Below are 18116 nucleotides of genomic sequence, written 5' to 3' on the forward strand. Positions count from 1 at the left end.
ATGGTAGCCAATGTGGGGTTGGTGTGGATGGAGAGACCACCAGTGTCAGGTCAAAGGAGGTTATCTTTGAAAACAACACCTGAACTAACCTCCTCTGTCACCTGCAGAGCAGCCGCCCACAAACAATCAACCCACCAGGAGTCATCGATGGAAAGTTTCAGGCTGATCCTCACGTTGTGTTTGAAGAATTATGTGCACCACCTACAGTGACTGAATGACAGGTGAGGCATCAGCGTCTGTGAATGTGAAGACGTAGTTTTAATTAGATTAAGTTTGTTTTAATGAATAAATCTGAGAGACAGTGGAGATATTCCTCATTCATCAGTGCTGCCGACAGCTTGTTCCAGTATGTGAGTAGAGCCGAGTCTCTCATATTATCAGACTGTTTCAAGCTGATACGCAAAATAAAATGATCTATATCAAACACTGATGCAACAAGGAGTAAATCCTGAAGCTGTGAGACGTCCAGGTTCCCTGGAACTTCTCTCAGTCTTAGTAATTCCTCTCAGAACAAAGAATCCTAAAGTTTGGACTCTCTGTCTTCGGTCAGTGACGAGCTGATTTCAGCCTCAGGATCGTGTAGGAATGCGTCCAGTGACTGAGTGGACGAGTCAGATGATGATGATAAAATGTTTCCTTCTAGCTAAAATCTGTACCAGTATTTGGATGTTAATAAGTCTTCACCTCTGCCTGGCGCAGAGGGACGTCAGCATCACTGCAGACTCTGGGGTTGTATTTTGCTCAAGCATTTATTCGAACATCAAAAGGAAAGGTTTTCCCTGAAGCGCTTCGCCAGAAATGGGATCTCAATGAGCTGGACTGAAAAGAAGAGCCCTCTCCTCTCTCTTCTGGTATGTCAGATTAACCCATCAGCCTTTCCCATCTGCCTGTCACTCATGGCAGCACAATGAGCCTGTAGCCAGACTGGGGTCATTAAAAAAACATCAACAAAGCAGCGGACCTCCAGGGACTGCCAGGGCAGCCTAATCTGGACCCCAGTACCAACCCAATGGGTGGTCTCCCTCCCTTTCTCTTTCTCTCCCTCCTTCCTTCAGGGAGGGTGAAATATGTGCAACATGGTAGGTGGGTGATGCCGACTGGCCATCAGTCACACGCAACCACGCACGTGCAAACGCACACACACGCCACACGAACACGTTTCCACACGCACGCAGAGAGTTCATTTTCTGTCAGCGACACATTAACAAGACGGTTTGTTGCTCGGTGAAAAAGCAAATTCATCACATAAAGAGAAGTTGGAGCAATGCTGGTAAATCATCCGCAGAAAGAACGAGAGTGCGACTTTCAGTCAGTGACACTTGGAAAAAAAAAAAAAAAAAAACAGAAAAAGGGGAGCGAGGGACTCTTTTAGACGACTTTATGCAAATGCTCACTTCAGCCATCTTGTCATTCTAGAAGTGCTAAATGAATCACTTTGAAAGTGAGAGAGAAGTGTCTTGTTCGCTTAAGCAACAGCAGTTCTCCAAAGCCCATCTGTCTGCCAGTAACGGTGCATTAGGTGACTAAATAAGCAACTGCTGGTCTGTTGGGCAAAGGGGAAGATCCTCTTAAATGCTGTGTGTGTTTGTGTACATGTGCACTGCACACACTGTAGATTATCTGCTTTTATTAGCAAGAGGAAACACTGAATGGATGAATGGAGATGTGTGTGTGTGTGTGTGTGTGTTGGACTGATAGGGGGATTCCAGACGCAGGCACATTAATCTAGAGCTGAAGATCCCGTGCTCACGTTGCAGCGCTCCGCTCCAGCGACTGCGCACACGCACATGCATGAGCACACACACACACAACTTCCATCTCATTTTTGTGGCCCAATCTGTATAACCAAGAAAGGAAGTGAGTGTGTGAGTGTGCAAACAGATTCACAGTCAGTTATGTTGTGCAGCTCTGCAGGCGTGAGTAGTTTCAGGGACTCTTCAGTTGGCACTCAAAACTAAAAGGTGAATTCCCGGGTAAATATTCAACCATCAACTGAAAAGCGTCCCGTCGAGCCATATGTGTACAACGTCTACTCATCAACCAAACCGCCGGTGACACCACACACACACATACACAGAACACGCACACACAGTATTGGGTAATGCTATGTAAATTCTATGGTGGAGTACGGCTTCCTCTGTGACTGAGCTGTGTATTCTTATCAATTGGAATGACAAATTACAGAAATTCACTGAGAAGACACTGACTGGTCTTATCTGACTCACTGAATCTGCCCCCAGTGATGATGAGACTCAGAAATGATGATGCGTTACCCAAACAGAGAAAAATCAGTGGATCATTTTGAAACTCACAGCCGACAACAGTCAGTCGCAACCTTCTAACAGACATTTATCAGGACTTCCTTATAACTGCTGTCTTCTTTTGGAAAGTGCCTGTTGGCTTGTGATAATTAGTATTAATATTGATTACACTAATTATCATCGACCCAATCATTCAATTTCAATCATCACTTCATTAATCACACGTGCACCGTGACTCTAAAGTCTACAGAAAACATGATGTGATGCCAACTGGGTAAAATACTGATCGAACACAATAAAAAGATTTAAAACTCACAGAACATTTAAAAACAGATTTCTTGATACCTGGAATAACAAACAGCTCGACTTGTGACACACGTCACGATAAACTCCTCCCGCTGCCGACGCAGATACACTGAAGCTCAACGGGCAGATCAGGACTGGACAATTAACTGAAATAATAACGAAATTGCAATTTGGTCAAATGCAAAACCAAAACCGCAGCGGCAGCAGCAGCAGCAGCAGCGGCGGCAGCAGCAGCAGCAGCAGCAGCAGCAGCAGCGGCGGCAGCAGCGTTATGATGGAGATATAATAAAGTCATAGCACGACTGCATACAAGCAGCACTGTGGTGCTGCAGAGACGCCCCAGCACACAAATCTTCACTCTTCAGATTTAAGAAGCCAGTTTGTTCGGTGCCTCTGCCGACCTTACGGCCAGATCACAGAGCACGATGTGACGTCACTACATGAGACATGAAGCGTCTACTGTACGTCAGCTGCAGTCAAAATGGAGGGAGGAGCACCTGCTCGTGTCCACCAGCCCGGCTGCTCGTCACTCGCTGAGCGGTGCCACAGAAGTGCGTGCCGGTCGGTTCTGATGGAGGGGGCAGAATTAAAGTCTGCATAGTTTCCCAGAGGATGTTTATATACTTTAGACAGGCAGCTGCTGCACAACTGGACCTGCTGGATGAACCGGACTTCAGCTCTCAAGAAGTTTTCTAATTTAGCATAACAAGTTGCATGGCTCTCAGCGATAAGCCTTATCCTGCTTCCAATCACTCTGATGCCCATCTGCTGATAAGGTGAGTAACATCAACACTACAGTTTGTCATCCGTCCACAACTCCTGGTCCTTCATGTCTCTGTGCACGTCCGTATTCACACTTCATGTCCCCTCGGACACCTCCAGGTGAAACACATGGGACCTGTGTGTCATTACCAGTGACGGGGAGGCCTGTGCTGACATCCACTCCATGATCAACCTGAAATTAACTATACAAACAACATCCAAACTCAAACGTGTCCACACTGGCCAGGCTGATTAGCATAGCAGCTAAAGACATGGTGCATGTATCTGGGTGATTGTGAAGCAGATCAAAAGACGTTCTCCTGATAAATAAAGGCTTATAACAAGGCACTGAGCTACTGTTGCAGGCTACCTTAATCTTTAAAGTCTCATCTCTCCCGATTTCAAGCCTTCCCAAAGACTCTTTTCAGCGTCTCTCTCCACTTTATCTGGTCATCAGAGCCCAGAGCTCAACAGTTGGACATCAAAGCACCGACAGTGGAAAGGGAGGGGTGTCTGTCTCTCCTCGTCTGTCCCATCCCTGTCTGCAACAGCCACTGTGGGATTCCTGAGAAAGACCACGGGGCCCTTGGCTCTCACTTTACACAGAGAAACTCTATCATTTGGCCCAGTGCTGCAGAGCTATCTGCTGGTGCCCTGTAAGTGCCCGCCACATCACATTAGACGCTTTTCATCTAACTCTCTGGAGATGGCACAGTGGATCGAGGTGGGGTGTGTGTGTGTGTGTGTGTGTGTGTGTGTGTGTGTGTGTGTGTGTGTGTGTGCTTGTGTGTGTGCGTGTGTGTGTGTGTGTCAGTCAACAAGCCATTACAGGAGCTATGGCACAAGATAGACACATATGAAATTGTAATGATAAAAGCATATATGCACACATACTGACAGGGTTTTTTCCTTCGCGCCTGCCACCAAGCAAACAGCCGGACAGTGAATTATTTCCGGCCGCCAACTCTTTCCCTCCTGACATCCTGTGTCTGTCACAGAAATGCTGATTTTTAACGTGAAACTGTGTAATCAGGTTCCTTTATCTTTTAAGGGGAAGATCCTGTAAAATCCTTGCAAAAAACCTTTGCAAGCAAAACTTCATCCCTACACCTGTTCAACCTGCATGAACATGAACATGTAGAGCGTGATATATCTGCTCCGCCCGTCCAGTCAGGAGCTCAGCAGCTAACAGCTAACTGTTTCAAACAAGCTAAAGAAGCTGTATGTGTCCAACTGTTTACGTTAGTTTGACACAAATCTAAAATCTTTCAAACGCTGAGAGGAGAGGAGGGAGGATCTCATGTTCTTCATTCACTCTAAACTTCACTCACTCTCTGGTGTCAGGAATATGATTTATTTATTTATTTATTTATTAACATTTTGAAATGTGTTTCTATTGAGAGATCATTGAGTTTATTGAGAAACATTTGGAGATGCACTGTGTCGTCTACAATTCAGCCTAATCTATGAAAATAAAAGGAATAAGAACGGTCTGCTGCTTCTTCCCTCTCACTGCATGTGAAGACATTCTATCTAATGACCGAGAGGCATCAACTGTGGGGCTACATCATAAAGAAAAACTGCTTGTTTGAGAAATGTTTATTTTTATTCTTACTGTATTTTCATTTCTGTGCTTCAGAGGGCCAAAAGTTTCAAAGAAGGTCTGACGAGAACAGATCAAAGCTTTTCTCTTGCTTTATTATGTTTATGTTATTTTATATATAGTTCCATCTTTAATTTAAAGGAAGTAAAATGGATATAGTGACGCTGCAGCTTGTGTATGTGTGTATGTGTGTATAGACACGCTGCCTCCACCCGGCTAGACACTGTGTGTGTGCACCAGCAGACATCACTGCACTGACTCTTCCCTCGAAGATCCCACTGCTGACGTCGTGCTGCTCAGGTATGTGTGCTTCATTGATTATGGAAGTGTGAGGTTTGAAAAAGAAAGGAGGAAACATGGCTGATGAGGGCAGATAATCACTGTAATCAATGAGGCATGGCTGCATTCTTGTTATGCTCTCTGGTTTTTTCTTTCAGAGCAAGTTTTTTTCTGTTCTGTGTACGTTTTAAGTAAAAAGTACGAACTAAAGATTCACCTGCACGTGTTCTTTTCTCTGAATGCAAATATCACTGATACTTTTTCAACATTCGAAGCCTCAGCTCTGTTGAGCTTTGAATGTCTGACAGCATATTTTCTCATCATCAGACTAAAAAACAACATTTTCTTTGCTTCCTGTTAATAAAAGGTACATGCAGACGATTGTATGTGGTGAGCTGGAGAACAAATCGACTGCAGTGAAAAAGTTTCTAAAAGGCTAAACTGCAAATAAATGGACTGACGCAGAACATTTGGTCATTTTGAAATGATTATATATGTAATCTTTTGTTTCATTTCTGACTGTTGGACTTCTCACAGTTATCGTTAGTCGGAAACAACTGTATGCAGCCGCCACTGGGATGTGATTCTACAAGTGTAATACTAATATCATCAGTGTTGGCTAATCTTTCTCTACAACTGTGTAAAAATACAGGGTTTTAAACAGAATCACTACATGTGAACTTCAGGTACAGCTCTTTATCACAGCAAGCTTCATCATGTTTTATTAATGGCTGCAGCTTGTCTAATAAAAAGCATCGAACTAGAAAATGAAATGAAAAGCTGCTGCAGCGTTCCACTGACTCTTCAACATAAAGTGAAGCAAACACACGCAGCAGCTATTTTCAGTATATACACCTGCAGCTTGTATCAGGACTCCATCTGACATCACCAACATGGTGATCATGTAATATTCCTCTATCCAAGTCTATTTGTGTCTATGACCCAGTTCAAACATCCTGCGACCCACTTCTGGGTCTCTATTCATCAGTTGGCCCGGTGTTTGTTTTGAGTCCCTCTGTTGTAAGAAACTATTGGATGAGTCCTGCTGAGTTCACCGATATGAACAAACACAACTCACCACAGAGGTGAGCGCCATCTGGAAACTGTAGATGCGGGCTAGGCCAAAATCGGCCAGTTTGATCTGTCCTCCGCTGGTGACCAGGATATTCTGGGGCTTCAGGTCACGGTGAACCACGCGGTGCGAGTGCAGGAAGTCCAACCCCTGGAGCAGCTGGTACATCATATCCTGTAAGACGGCAAAACAAAGGACAAAGACAGAGAGGGGGATTTTTAAACATGACAAGGACACGAGATTAATACAGTCAGGCTGAGGTGTGGAGGATCTGAGCTTCATGATGGTGGAGCAGATGGCTGAAGGTGACTACATTTGTCATGCGTGTGTCTACGTGATTGAATCCGACTTGATGAATTCGATTTCAAAAATAGTTGGGCCTTAACAGATTAGACAGATGGCTTCATGACCCCGCAACGCTACAAAGACTTCTGAATTCATTCCTCCGTCAAAGCAGGCAACAAAAGGCCTGACTGACAGGACCCTGCAGAGAGAAGTTAAGTATAAAGCCTGGGACTCTGCGGCACGGGGGGAGTTAACCAGAGGAGGCCTGTGTCTTTTCTTGTCGACTGTAGCAGATGTTTGATAACTGACACACACACAGAGAGAGGCCCCGCTCTCTACAAGCATGGATCTCTGTTTCTCAGCAGCTGTCCTGCTTGAGTTAATTGCCGCTCGTTCTCTTTTTATGCCCAAAAGCTGACCTCAGAAAAATTGGCCGTGGGCATAACATCAGTGACACACAAGCAAAAGTAAACCAGTGTGAACAGCAACGAACTCGGTGGAAACCAGCTCGGACTTGTTCTTTTCAAACCGAAAGACTCTCAAACAGGTCCCGCACCTGTAAACAAATAACAAGTCATTACAAAGGATTGTGGCGAGGTGGTTTTTGGCAGAGCTTTAGTCTGGAATGTTTGATAAAACGAAGTCTGAGGAGAGCCATTTCATGTCCTGACAATAAGGGAAGTAAATACAGAGTTTACAACGTCTCCACAATCATTTAGTGTAGTTAGAAAACCAAATGCGCTCAATCGTTAACTGAAATGCCTGATGCTGCTGTGTGCACCCCCTCCAAAACACACACAGCCCCTCCCTATACACACACGCATGCCCCCCACACACACCCCCCAAAAACCCTCCGCCAAGACCTCACAAGTGACATGGACCTGAGCCCGCAGCTCTATTCACTGGCCGACCAGCTGGTGAGTGAGTCAAAGGGGTCTGCACACTCGAGCAGAAAACATTAGCAAACGGCGCGGGGCTGGCTGCTGCGCTGGCCACGGAGGAGGAGACAGGGCGGCCCACACAATGCTGCAGAGATGGGGAGTGGTGTGTGTGTGTGTGTGTGTGTGTGTGTGTGTGTGTGTGTGTGTGTGTGTGTGTGTGAGTGTCCCCCTGGGTTTGTCTTAACGTAATATGTGTTTATCATTCCCACTGGTGTGTGTGTGCCTCACACTGTATAAGGTTCATTAGAGTGTGTGTGCAAGCATGCACGTGTGTGTGTGTGTGTGTGTGTGTGTGTGTGTGTGTGTGTGTGCGTGTGCGCCCTCTGACCAAGGGCAGGCAGGATGCATAAACAGACCTTCCTTTCTACATCTCCATCCAGCCATGACCCGGCGAGCAGGGCAGCAGACAGACAGGGCCATAGGAGAGGCAGGCGGTTGGTTATTCTGTGTGAGTGTGTGTGTGGAGGGGGGGGCTGACACAATAGCATGGCCCCCCCACCAGTTCCTCTCTCCGCTTTAAATAGCCATTTCGCCGTGCTTCCTTTCAGCAGCATTTCCTAGTAAACACTAATTATCTCAGAAGTGTGACTCTTGGACAAACACACAAACAATCTTGCCCCCCTCACCCCGAGAGCCATCCCCTCCACCACAACACCAACGGACGAGGAGAGTCATGAGAAATATCCCAGCCATGTTCACCAGAGTGACCTGCTGCACTGCCAGTGAGATGCCAAGATTAGAAATGTAAAATATCTCAAGTTAACTCTGCCACGATTTTAAGAGCACTTGTTGCACAGAGTGACAGTGAGACACATCTTAGCCTCACACAAGATGATTTCAGCAGCGAGACTCACAACGGTTGCTCAACACATAACTGTCTTCAACTGGCATCACTTCAAACCTCAACTCCACACACACACACACACACACACACACACACACACACACCTCGGCCAGGAGGAAACAAAAATCACACAAAAAGGCAACACATCTGACCCTGAAAACGCCGGAGGACCAGGAGGGAAAGCAGTGCGCTCTCTGCAAGACGCAGTCAAAACATGGCTTTCTGAGTGCGCCTCCTTTTCTAATGCAAATGTACCAGAGGCAGCCATATTGTTTATTGTAGCTAGGCACAATATGGGACATCTGCCGGTTAGCGTTAGTGTAATTCCCTCCCCATGCTTCATTAACCTCCCCCTTTATGGGCCCAGAGAATGGAGTTGTGGAGCTTGGACGGAGGAGGGTGGGTGAGACCCAAGCGCTGGCCTGGCTGAGGAGCACCGAGGCTGGGGCAGCCCGACCGCTTGATGTCCTTCCAGCTCATTTGATTCCTGGAGGAGGACCTCTTTCATCAATGACCATGTGGTGGGTCTTGAGCCTGAGTAAGGCTGACTGGGTGGTGGAGGGTGGGGGCTGAAGTGGACAGGCTGGGCCCGGGTGGGCTGCCTGGTGCTGGGGGCAGACTGGTCTGTTCTGTTCAGTTTGGAGTCTTTGGCTTGGGGTGAATGTTTCTGCTTGGTTCAGGGGTTTCAAGCACGACAGTCTTACATAGTAAACATTTCATCAGATGGGCCCAGGTGTGCTGTGTTCCACACTGCTGGATTCAGGTCCAGTGTTTGGTGTCATCTGGAATAGCTGAGGGCAAACTGAGGTGATGGGAAGGGGGGGCACTTGGAGGGGAGGGGGTTACTGTGCAGTGTCCGCTGTCCTAGAAATAACAAGGGATGGTGCCCGTGTCATGTTGTCCCTCTGTCATTGTCCTTTTGTCCCCTCAGGGCTCCAGCTGTATGGATGTTAGGAGAAAGCTACAGAAGGAAGGGTGCCTTCAGGGGTCAGCATGCTTCAAACGGGCCGCATGTCTGATCGTTAACAATGGGAAACTCTCCTCCCCCAAAACTTCTCCAGCGTCAGACCTGGAGGACGACATCCAACCATGTTTGCTACAATCCCAAACCAACAATTCAGCAAAACTATCTACTACACACAGCAACTGGCCAGATGTGCAGAGTTAAGAAGTAAGCAGGATTTTAACTTCTATACCAGGATCTTTTTATCTTCCTTGACTTTCCAGGTGTACAATCAGGTACCACATCATGTGTGCTGTGATCCCCATCTGATCGATTCATATGCATCACCACTGCAAGTCAAAAGTCAATATTTCCAAGTTGTTATTTCTGACTTCCAATCTAAAAGCATCCTGGTGCATCTGCTCGGAAAAAACGTGGACGGCGGCTGCAAACTGGAGTTTGATCGACTTCCTGAGGAACTGCAGCAGCTGATTGAGCTGTTAACCCTTAAAAACTACAGCTGGCTCCTAATGTGAAACACAGATGACAAGGCTGTGTTTACTGCACATCTCACAGATCAAATACTATGTAAAGTAAAAGTCATCGTTCACTATGATTGATGCCACACTGCCTGATGCCAGGTGAGATGTGTCAGTCGGGCTCGACTCGGATGACTGTTCCTCTTTCCTGCCTGACTGTAATGGAAGCAGCATTTTCACTCTACCATCTAGTTCAGCGACTCTTTAAAACAATTAATAAAAAAACAACAGTGAAAATGCCAATCAGTAAATCAAATTTACAAATTAACTTGACTTTGACTCAGTAATTGTTTTTACCAGTTTAAGCACTACTGTTAAAAAGAAGTCGATTTTAAAATTCATATCTGATGAGCCATGAAATGGCTGCAACTCATGATTACTTCTAATATAAATTACTGTATTATATCAAACACTAAGTCTTTATTATAATGCACAGTTGAAAGATATTCAGTCAACAATGATGTAAAACAAAGACAAGCAGCAGAGAGAAACGACTCCAACGGCTGATGAATCAGTTGACGATCGTCTTTAATTGACTAATAAATCAAGCAACCAAAAGTTTCAGCTCTAAAACTTTAATTAACTACATAATGGGTGTGAATCGATGTCAAATAGTCGTAATTAAAGTAACAAGTAATATCTTACATAGATAGTTGGAGGTTTTGGGGTAAATAGTTGCTTCAGAGCAGAAGTAAAATGATTTAATACCATGATGAACACAACCGTCACCCTCAGAGGACCTGCAGCACCACGTCCTCCATCACCAGCTCAGTCCCTGGGAAAGTGTCCGGTGTAATCTACCTGACTCATCTACTCTGCACAGCATCCCACCAACACAACTGCTCAACACAAAACTGTCACACATCAACGCGGCCCCGGGGGTGAAAACCAACGGTTACTGTAGCGTCCACAACTTCTCTGTTTCAGATATGACACTTTAAACTCTTGAGGCCCCTCCGACCAAAAATAGAGACGAACCTCTCCAATATTGCGCATGATACATTACAGACCTTGGGGTGAAACACGATAAAGAGATTTAAAAAAGGTTTGACTGTGGGAAAGACTTAAATAAAAAGAAGCAGCTACAGAGGAGAGGAGATGAGGACACATCCGTTTCCGACCTTTTGGCAAAATGTAAACAGAGACTCTGGGTTTATTTAATGAGCTGGAGAAAGTGATAGTGGAGGTGAGTTTGGATGTGTTGTACCTTCATTGTCCCAACAACTGAAACATACACTAGCATGCATCAAATTGAGTACTCTTAGTTTCTAAACATGAAAGAAGGGTTTAAAGTCGAGTTTCTCACACGATCCATCTGTAACACAGTGTAAATCTGCAGAGAGCGGGCAGAGTGAAAATAGAGAAGCCAGGGAGCCTCTAATTTGGAGCCCATCTGCCACATGTGCTGCCCTTCAAAAACCCTCCGGTGCTTCTGATGTTGGAGGGAACTGCACTGTGTCCAAGAACACGCCATCACACACAGACACGGCTGTGGTCGTGAAACGTTCGAGCCGCAGGAGATTAGCTAAAGGTTTCCTTTATAATTCCAATAAAAACTGTGATATTTCAGCTGTGGTTCTTGAATGGTTTGAAATTTGTCACAGGAATATTATTCATGTAGTCCTCGCTGGTGTTTTACCAATAAACACTCCAGCTGACAGCAAACACACGTCTAGATAACACTAGTGATGGACGGTTACCTTGATGGTCTCGGGCGGTACTCCAGGGTCAGGGGCCTTCTCCAGGTAGGTGGTCAGGTCCTGATCCACGTGCTCAAAGACCAGAGTGAGTTTAGTTTCTCGGTCAGTCCGGGAGACCGTACACACATCAAACAACCTAGACAAAGAGAAACAGGGGAGGGAGATCAATACAATTGATTGAATGGGGTCCAATCTGCTCAACAAGGCTTCTGAGTGCAACTGATAAGACTGAGTCTCTTCTGTGTTGATATGTCTGCAACTGCTGAGTGATCCATCCATCTATCCATCCATCCATCCATCCATCCATCCATCCATCCATCCATCCATCCATCCATCCATCCAGGATGGGGACTCATTAATGCCTTCTGTTTGACCTGACTGCTGTGAGTGTTTTCCTACTGTGACAAGACAAAATGTCTCAGTGAGAAAACGTCTAACATGCAGCAAAAATGAGACAAAAAAACACGTAGGGTAACGCTTTAAATCATAGGCTTAGAATCTGAGTGTAATCTTTCAGCTGATGGATGTTGTTATGTTACAGAAACATGATGTCCTCATGTCAGGTTAACCTAAAAAACTACTTCCAGTGCAGAGCTTCAAGACCATCAAGGCCCAAACACCAGCGTTTATGGTTGTGTTTCACTAGGCAACAAACTAGACCAAGAATCCAGATTATGTCGACAGACCTGCCAAAGGCAGGCTTCTGTGAAAAGCTGAAAAAAGCTATCCAGTATGTCCTCTTCAAAGAGCTGGGGACCACAAGCAGCATTCCTCCAGCGGCACTATGACAACTCCTGATGCTCTCTGGGAAGTCGAGTGGACTCTGTAGCTGCTGCAGAGGCAGCGGCAGCTCACAGCGACACAGGAGGCGACGGGATCCATCGAGGATCTCCGTCAGACGTGTCACGTCGATAGTGCGAGTTAAAAAGTAATGGGATACTTTAATCGCATCAGCTGTGAAGGTATTCATCTTTAAGTCCATGTGAATGAGCCGAGCTGTGAGTGCCATGTGTGAAGTCATTTAACTCTGCAGGCTGCAAACAGAAAGCGGTGGCTTCGTTTCCTCTCTACAACTCTTTCATTCCTATCCAGCAGGTCGAGATGCAGCCATGCCAACACCTCGTCATCAGCAGACCTGGGCGTGCTGGAGTCAGCGAGCGAGGGCCGATTCACTCAAGGTATCACTGCTGTGCATGATGTCAGAGCGGACGGCGCCCTCCTGTTGAAGCGCTGGGGTTAAACGCCCCTCACAGCTCGATTGTTGGGCTACAATGGAGGCTCTCAGCAGACACTGAACATATGGAATGAATAATGGGCCTCATTACAAACATCCAGGGGTTGCCTGGAGTCACACAGAAGGCCCACAATGCACCCTGCCTGGCTTGAGCTGGTAGAGGATAGTGAGGCTGGTCTGATCGGTCAGTGAGCTGATGGTTTGCACTCTCAAACTGATTTAATGCAACAAAAAGTGAAGCGTGCACAGCAGCGCAGCACAACTCACAGCACTGAATAAAACTCATGTAATAAAAAGTAGAAGCCTGCTGACGTCTTTGTCTCCCAGACTTCACTGTGCTCCCATTAAGAGAAAACCATTATCCACCATTATTCATCCATACGCTGGGGAATTATTGTTAGAGGCACAATGGCACCGGCTGTGCTTCTGAAACGTTCATCTAGAACTTCCCCTCCAGTCCCAAAGCACTCAATATTCCATAATAAAACCAGCACCAAGGTCGGAGCTCGGCTGCTGCCAACACATGACGCAGGATCTGACTGCTGACCTCTGACTGAACAATTCATTACAAAACTGAAAGGAAACGTCCTGCGTGTGCAGAACACAGACTGAGAGCAAACAAGCTTTATGTAACACGCCATTGTTGCTATTTACGATGACATACGCTTGACTTACAGTAACTGAGATGTGAGAGTGAAGGTGAACAGCACTCTGACACACGGGAGCCATGATGGGCCCGTTCCAACATGAAGCACGCGCAGAACGCATCGACCTGGGACGGGTTTAAAGGATTTCTATCGTTATTTTAAAATACAACTCCATATCTAAAATCAGAAGGGGTGTTCACATTATCGCTCCACAGAGATAAACTGAGCGATCACTCTGAAGCTTTAACTTTTATTGTTTTTTGTGTGGATTGATTTTAATTCTAAGAGAATTGATTATGATTAATTATGAGAATCGACGGGATAGAATTGATCAAATACTGCTTGTTTCCTGAATATATTCGGTGGTTTGAGTGAAACAAACCGCAGGATGTCGTTCAGCTTTTTATAGACCAACGATCAATTGAAAAATTAATCAGTCAGTTATTATAAAAGTTATCTGCAGCCCAGCGTAACTTACCAGGAAACAAACCTTCAGTTTAGAAAACGTATTCACAGATACTCACATTGTTTATAATATTCATTGATTTATTATCATCATTACCTGTTGAAGCAGAATCCCTTTACTGTCCCACAAACGGGGAAATGTGTTTGCCACGGCAGCAAAAGGACAGAAGTATTTTAAAAAACAATAACAATAGTGGAAAATATACAAAATAATTAAAAAGGTATGAGAGCCGGCGTCTGAGCACCCAGAAGACTTTTCTACCTGGTTGATTCTGGAGGTTATATTCTCGAGATGATGTCTGCAGGCCAGCCGTGCACTGATGCGTCTTTATGTTCTAACACTGTTCAGAGGAGCGTGCACGAGCTGGACCAGGAGTGAAGCGGGTCTCAAACCGCCGGGGAAACTAACAGCGCACGTGACAGTAGAGACAGCGACAGGTGCTCTCAGAGCTCACCTGAGGTTCAGCTCACAGGACAGTGGACGTGTGAGTGCTGCTCTGCTGACGGACACATGATGGAGGTGGCATGGTTCCACCTCAGACCATCAGAGAGGAAGTAGTCTGTCTGATGCACACACACACACACACACACACACACACACACACACACCTCCCCAGCACTTACCTGACAACATTGGGGTGCTCGAAGGCCTCCAGCTGCCTCAGTACCGCCACCTCCCGGATGGTTGACAGAGGCATCCCCTCTTCCTCCGTCTGGACTCGAACTCTTTTCAGGGCTACGAACCGTCCACCGTTCTTCAGGTCTCTCGCCTTGTACACTTTCCCGTACGCTCCTTCTCCGATCTCGGCCACAGGCTCATACTGAGTACTTGCACTCTCTTTGTCCATGTTTGCTGATTCCTCTCTCTCTCTCTGGTGTCTTGGTGAAAGTATTGCGGGGGGAATCCCGGCGAGGGTGACGAGCCAGAGAGCCTCACAGAGCCATACTCACAGGAGAAAGCTGGCACATGCAATGCCTGGATGACAGGGAGACACAGGTGGAGGAAGACACCATCTTTGTCAGATTTGCTCAAACTGTGCTCCAGGTAGGCAACAACAGGACTGTCATCATGTTTTATTCCGACTATCAACACCAGAGCCCCGCTGCGTCCCGACTTCCACTCCTCCTCCTCCTGTTACGCACAGCAGCGCATGTCCTCCTCCACTAACACACACGACTGACGGCCAAATCATTCACATTAACCACATTTAGCTTCTTTTCCTTTCTTTTTAAAGCGAGCCGTGCAGTAAATAAACTGTCGCACATTCAACAGGCTGCGTCCACATGCAGCGCTGAGCCCCGCTCCTGCCTGCCTGCCTGCCTGCCTGCCTGACTGTCTCTGGGCTGTTAGAAGGAAATTAAAGCAGATCATTTAAAGAGAGCTCGCAAACATCACGGCACCAAGCTGCCCCCCGGCCTGTGTGGAGCAGCGATCCCCCCCGAGCAGCTAGCAGCCTCCTGCCTTCTTCTATCGAAGTGTTGGAGGCGACACCAACTTGTGGAGCACGTGGCTGTGTGCTGATCGCATTGTCTGAACTTCCCTCAGCAACAGTCCATTAAACCCTCCACGGCTGCACTTCCCTCCCTCAAACCCGTGGAAATGTGTGGAACAAAGCCCCGGCCGGGTTGTGGGGACGATTCCTCGGGCCTGGCTGCCTTCTTTTCATTTTTTCTTATTTAATTGTGCGCGGACGCTCACAGGCGCGCTAGAATAAACTGCAGCGTGTCGGAAAACGCTCGGCTCGTGTTTTAAAGTGTTACCTGAGACTAAAGCAGCTTTCTGAGCCCACACACACATTCTGCACACATATCCACACCGTGTCCGTGTTTACCTTGCTTTATGTTGTCAATAAAAAGGTCGTGACGTCGGCATGTCCGATAAAACGCGGAGGAGGCGTTCGTTTCTCCGACAAAAATGTCCTGCATCGAACGCATCCCCTGTCCACTGTCCTCCATGCGGGGGCCACACAGGTAGTTGGACGGTGCAGGCTCTAACCCCCCATCCCTCAGACTGCACCAGCCCAAGGAGAGACACTCAAACGAGGGAGGAGGAGGAGGAGGGGGTGAGGTGGTGCTGGTGGAGGAGGCGGAGGAGGAGGAGGAGGAGGAGGAGGAGGTGGAGGGGGGCTGAACGAAAACTCACACACACTCTCACTGCAGCTCTGCGGGTGGAGGCGGAGAGGGTGTAGGATGGGGGGGTCAGAGGACAAAGGCAAACGCGTGATACAGCCTCCGAAACCACGCTCTCTTTGGACTCTCTCCTTTCTTCCTCCTCTTTTTTCTCCTCCATATATCCCGGCAGGCCTCTGCAGCCGCGGCCCCGCTCGCCTGTGTGAGCTCCGGCTCTGCTGGCTTTCCCACGCCGGCTGAATGTGGCCTGACCCCCTTCAGAGAGGTTTGACACGGAGCGGGGACATTTCCGCATTCCTCCCCGACTACAAAGGCTCACCGCCTCCTTTTTGCTCTCCCTCGGCCTCCTCGGTGCTCCACCATTCACAGCCCTCTCGGCGGGTTTTGTCTCCCGTGTCAGCCCCGGGAGCGCCGCGGGGCTCTGCACAGAGGGGAGAGGAGGGTGACTGGATGGACGGCCACACTATCTGTCTCCCCCGGGCCGCCCAGCAGCCCCCGCGGCAACAATGCGCCAGCGGGGATGCGATGTGACAAGCTCGCCCTAGATGGTCCGGAGGGGTCAGGTTCAAGGCCCGGGGGCCTGATCTGTGGCGGGGGGGGGGGCTCCTCTGCTCGGGTGGTCGTTTGCGAGGCTCCGTGCCCGGGAACAGGCGTGAAGGCCATGTGGGTGAACTGACCTCACCTAGACTAACACGGAACTCATCATCATCATCATCATCATCATCACCACGGGTATACATCTGATTATTACAGAAACTTATGTGGAATTAGGAAACTTGATTTTTATTTTTAAAAAAGAATAAATGAATATGTCTGTAAACTTCTTTTAAATATTTGAACAGAACTGTTAAAAAATAAATACAAATTGGTTAATTAAAATGTATTTACAGTTATTATGTTAATAAAAGTATCATAAATATTTGTTAAGTTTTATTAAAAACCTAAAACTCATCACTTTGATATATTTTATCCCACAGAAATAACATGAATATATTTGAGCTTTTTTCTATCATATTAATATTTATCATTTCTTTCTTTAATTAGTTTATTTTGATTTTATTTTAAATGCCTCGAACATTTCAAGCATCATCTTCTGTTCTTCAAACTATCTCTTAAAGTTTTCATTCCACATTTTCCCCGTCTCCTTTCTTCTGGACACGGTTCAGACATGACGAGACTTGATGTCAGATTATTCCAATGAATAGCCAATTACAGGCGTGTAACCCAACGCTATTATCATAACTTCATTGAGAAGGCGTGCATCAGAGATCAGAGGACAGACATTCCCCCGGTGCTGCGTTTCCATTGAGAAGGTGAAGTTGGGGGAGGTAATGACATGGAAGTATGTATGTATGTCTCCCCTGCACAACTTTACAGGCAAACCCCTCAATTAAACCATTTGCATCACAAAACACACAATGCAGACAAAGTGTCCCAGACCAATTACTGTAAATGTGGCCATTTACATTTTCCCGTCATCATTGTTCATGTGAAATCAGCTCTGAGAGCCATCGGCAGGTTGAATACATCAGCATGCATACTTGTTATCTGGCTGGAGAACAAACCAATTAGGTCTGTTGTGTAGAGATCACACACACACACACACACACACACACACACACACACACACACACACACACATTCTGCAGCAGTGATTAATAATGAGTTGTTACCTGACACATAAACTTTCTTTCTTCAGTTTCCACGGTGTGTTTGTCAGGTGTTCACCTTCATGGGACTCGTGCTGGTGTTTGTAACGAGGAACAGGGTGGTTCAGTTGAGAACATCCTGTTCTGGGATCAGCACGGTCAGAATATAATGTTTAATTATTTACTTTTTCCAAAGTTCTGCTTGCTGTATGAACAACAGTCCACTGTACCGACAGTTCAGAGGCTGAAATCAAAGATGAAAATATTCAGGTTCTGCTTTCGCTGGTCTAATAAGTCTTTATACACTTTTCATTACATTTATAATTACTGACTCACTTCAGGAAAGTCATGACTTACTTTGTACTTTGAAAAGAACCAGTCGCAGCGAACAGTGACCGGTCCTTCTTTGATTTTCAGACATGAACATTTACTCGTGATGCGCTCGTGGTGACCAGC

The 18116-nt window shown here is 46.6% G+C and overlaps 1 protein-coding gene across 4 annotated transcripts in view; it reads right to left on the minus strand.

Moving 5' to 3' along the window:
* cdk6 (cyclin-dependent kinase 6) overlaps positions 1-18116 on the minus strand; it is a 37747-nt gene extending 19631 nt beyond the window's left edge. Inside the window, exons 1-4 of one of the 4 annotated variants that reach the window (XM_037093214.1) lie at positions 16025-18116; positions 14506-14857; positions 11536-11671; positions 6290-6457 (exon numbers count right to left, since the gene is read on the minus strand). In XM_037093214.1, coding sequence (XP_036949109.1) covers positions 6290-6457; positions 11536-11671; positions 14506-14729 — 528 coding nt within the window. In that variant the 5' untranslated portion in view covers positions 14730-14857; positions 16025-18116. The other 3 variants (XM_037093210.1, XM_037093213.1, XM_037093211.1) reach the window with 3 other exon arrangements.

Source organism: Acanthopagrus latus, chromosome 3, assembly GCF_904848185.1.
Source record: "Acanthopagrus latus isolate v.2019 chromosome 3, fAcaLat1.1, whole genome shotgun sequence".
Lineage (NCBI taxonomy): Eukaryota > Metazoa > Chordata > Actinopteri > Spariformes > Sparidae > Acanthopagrus > Acanthopagrus latus.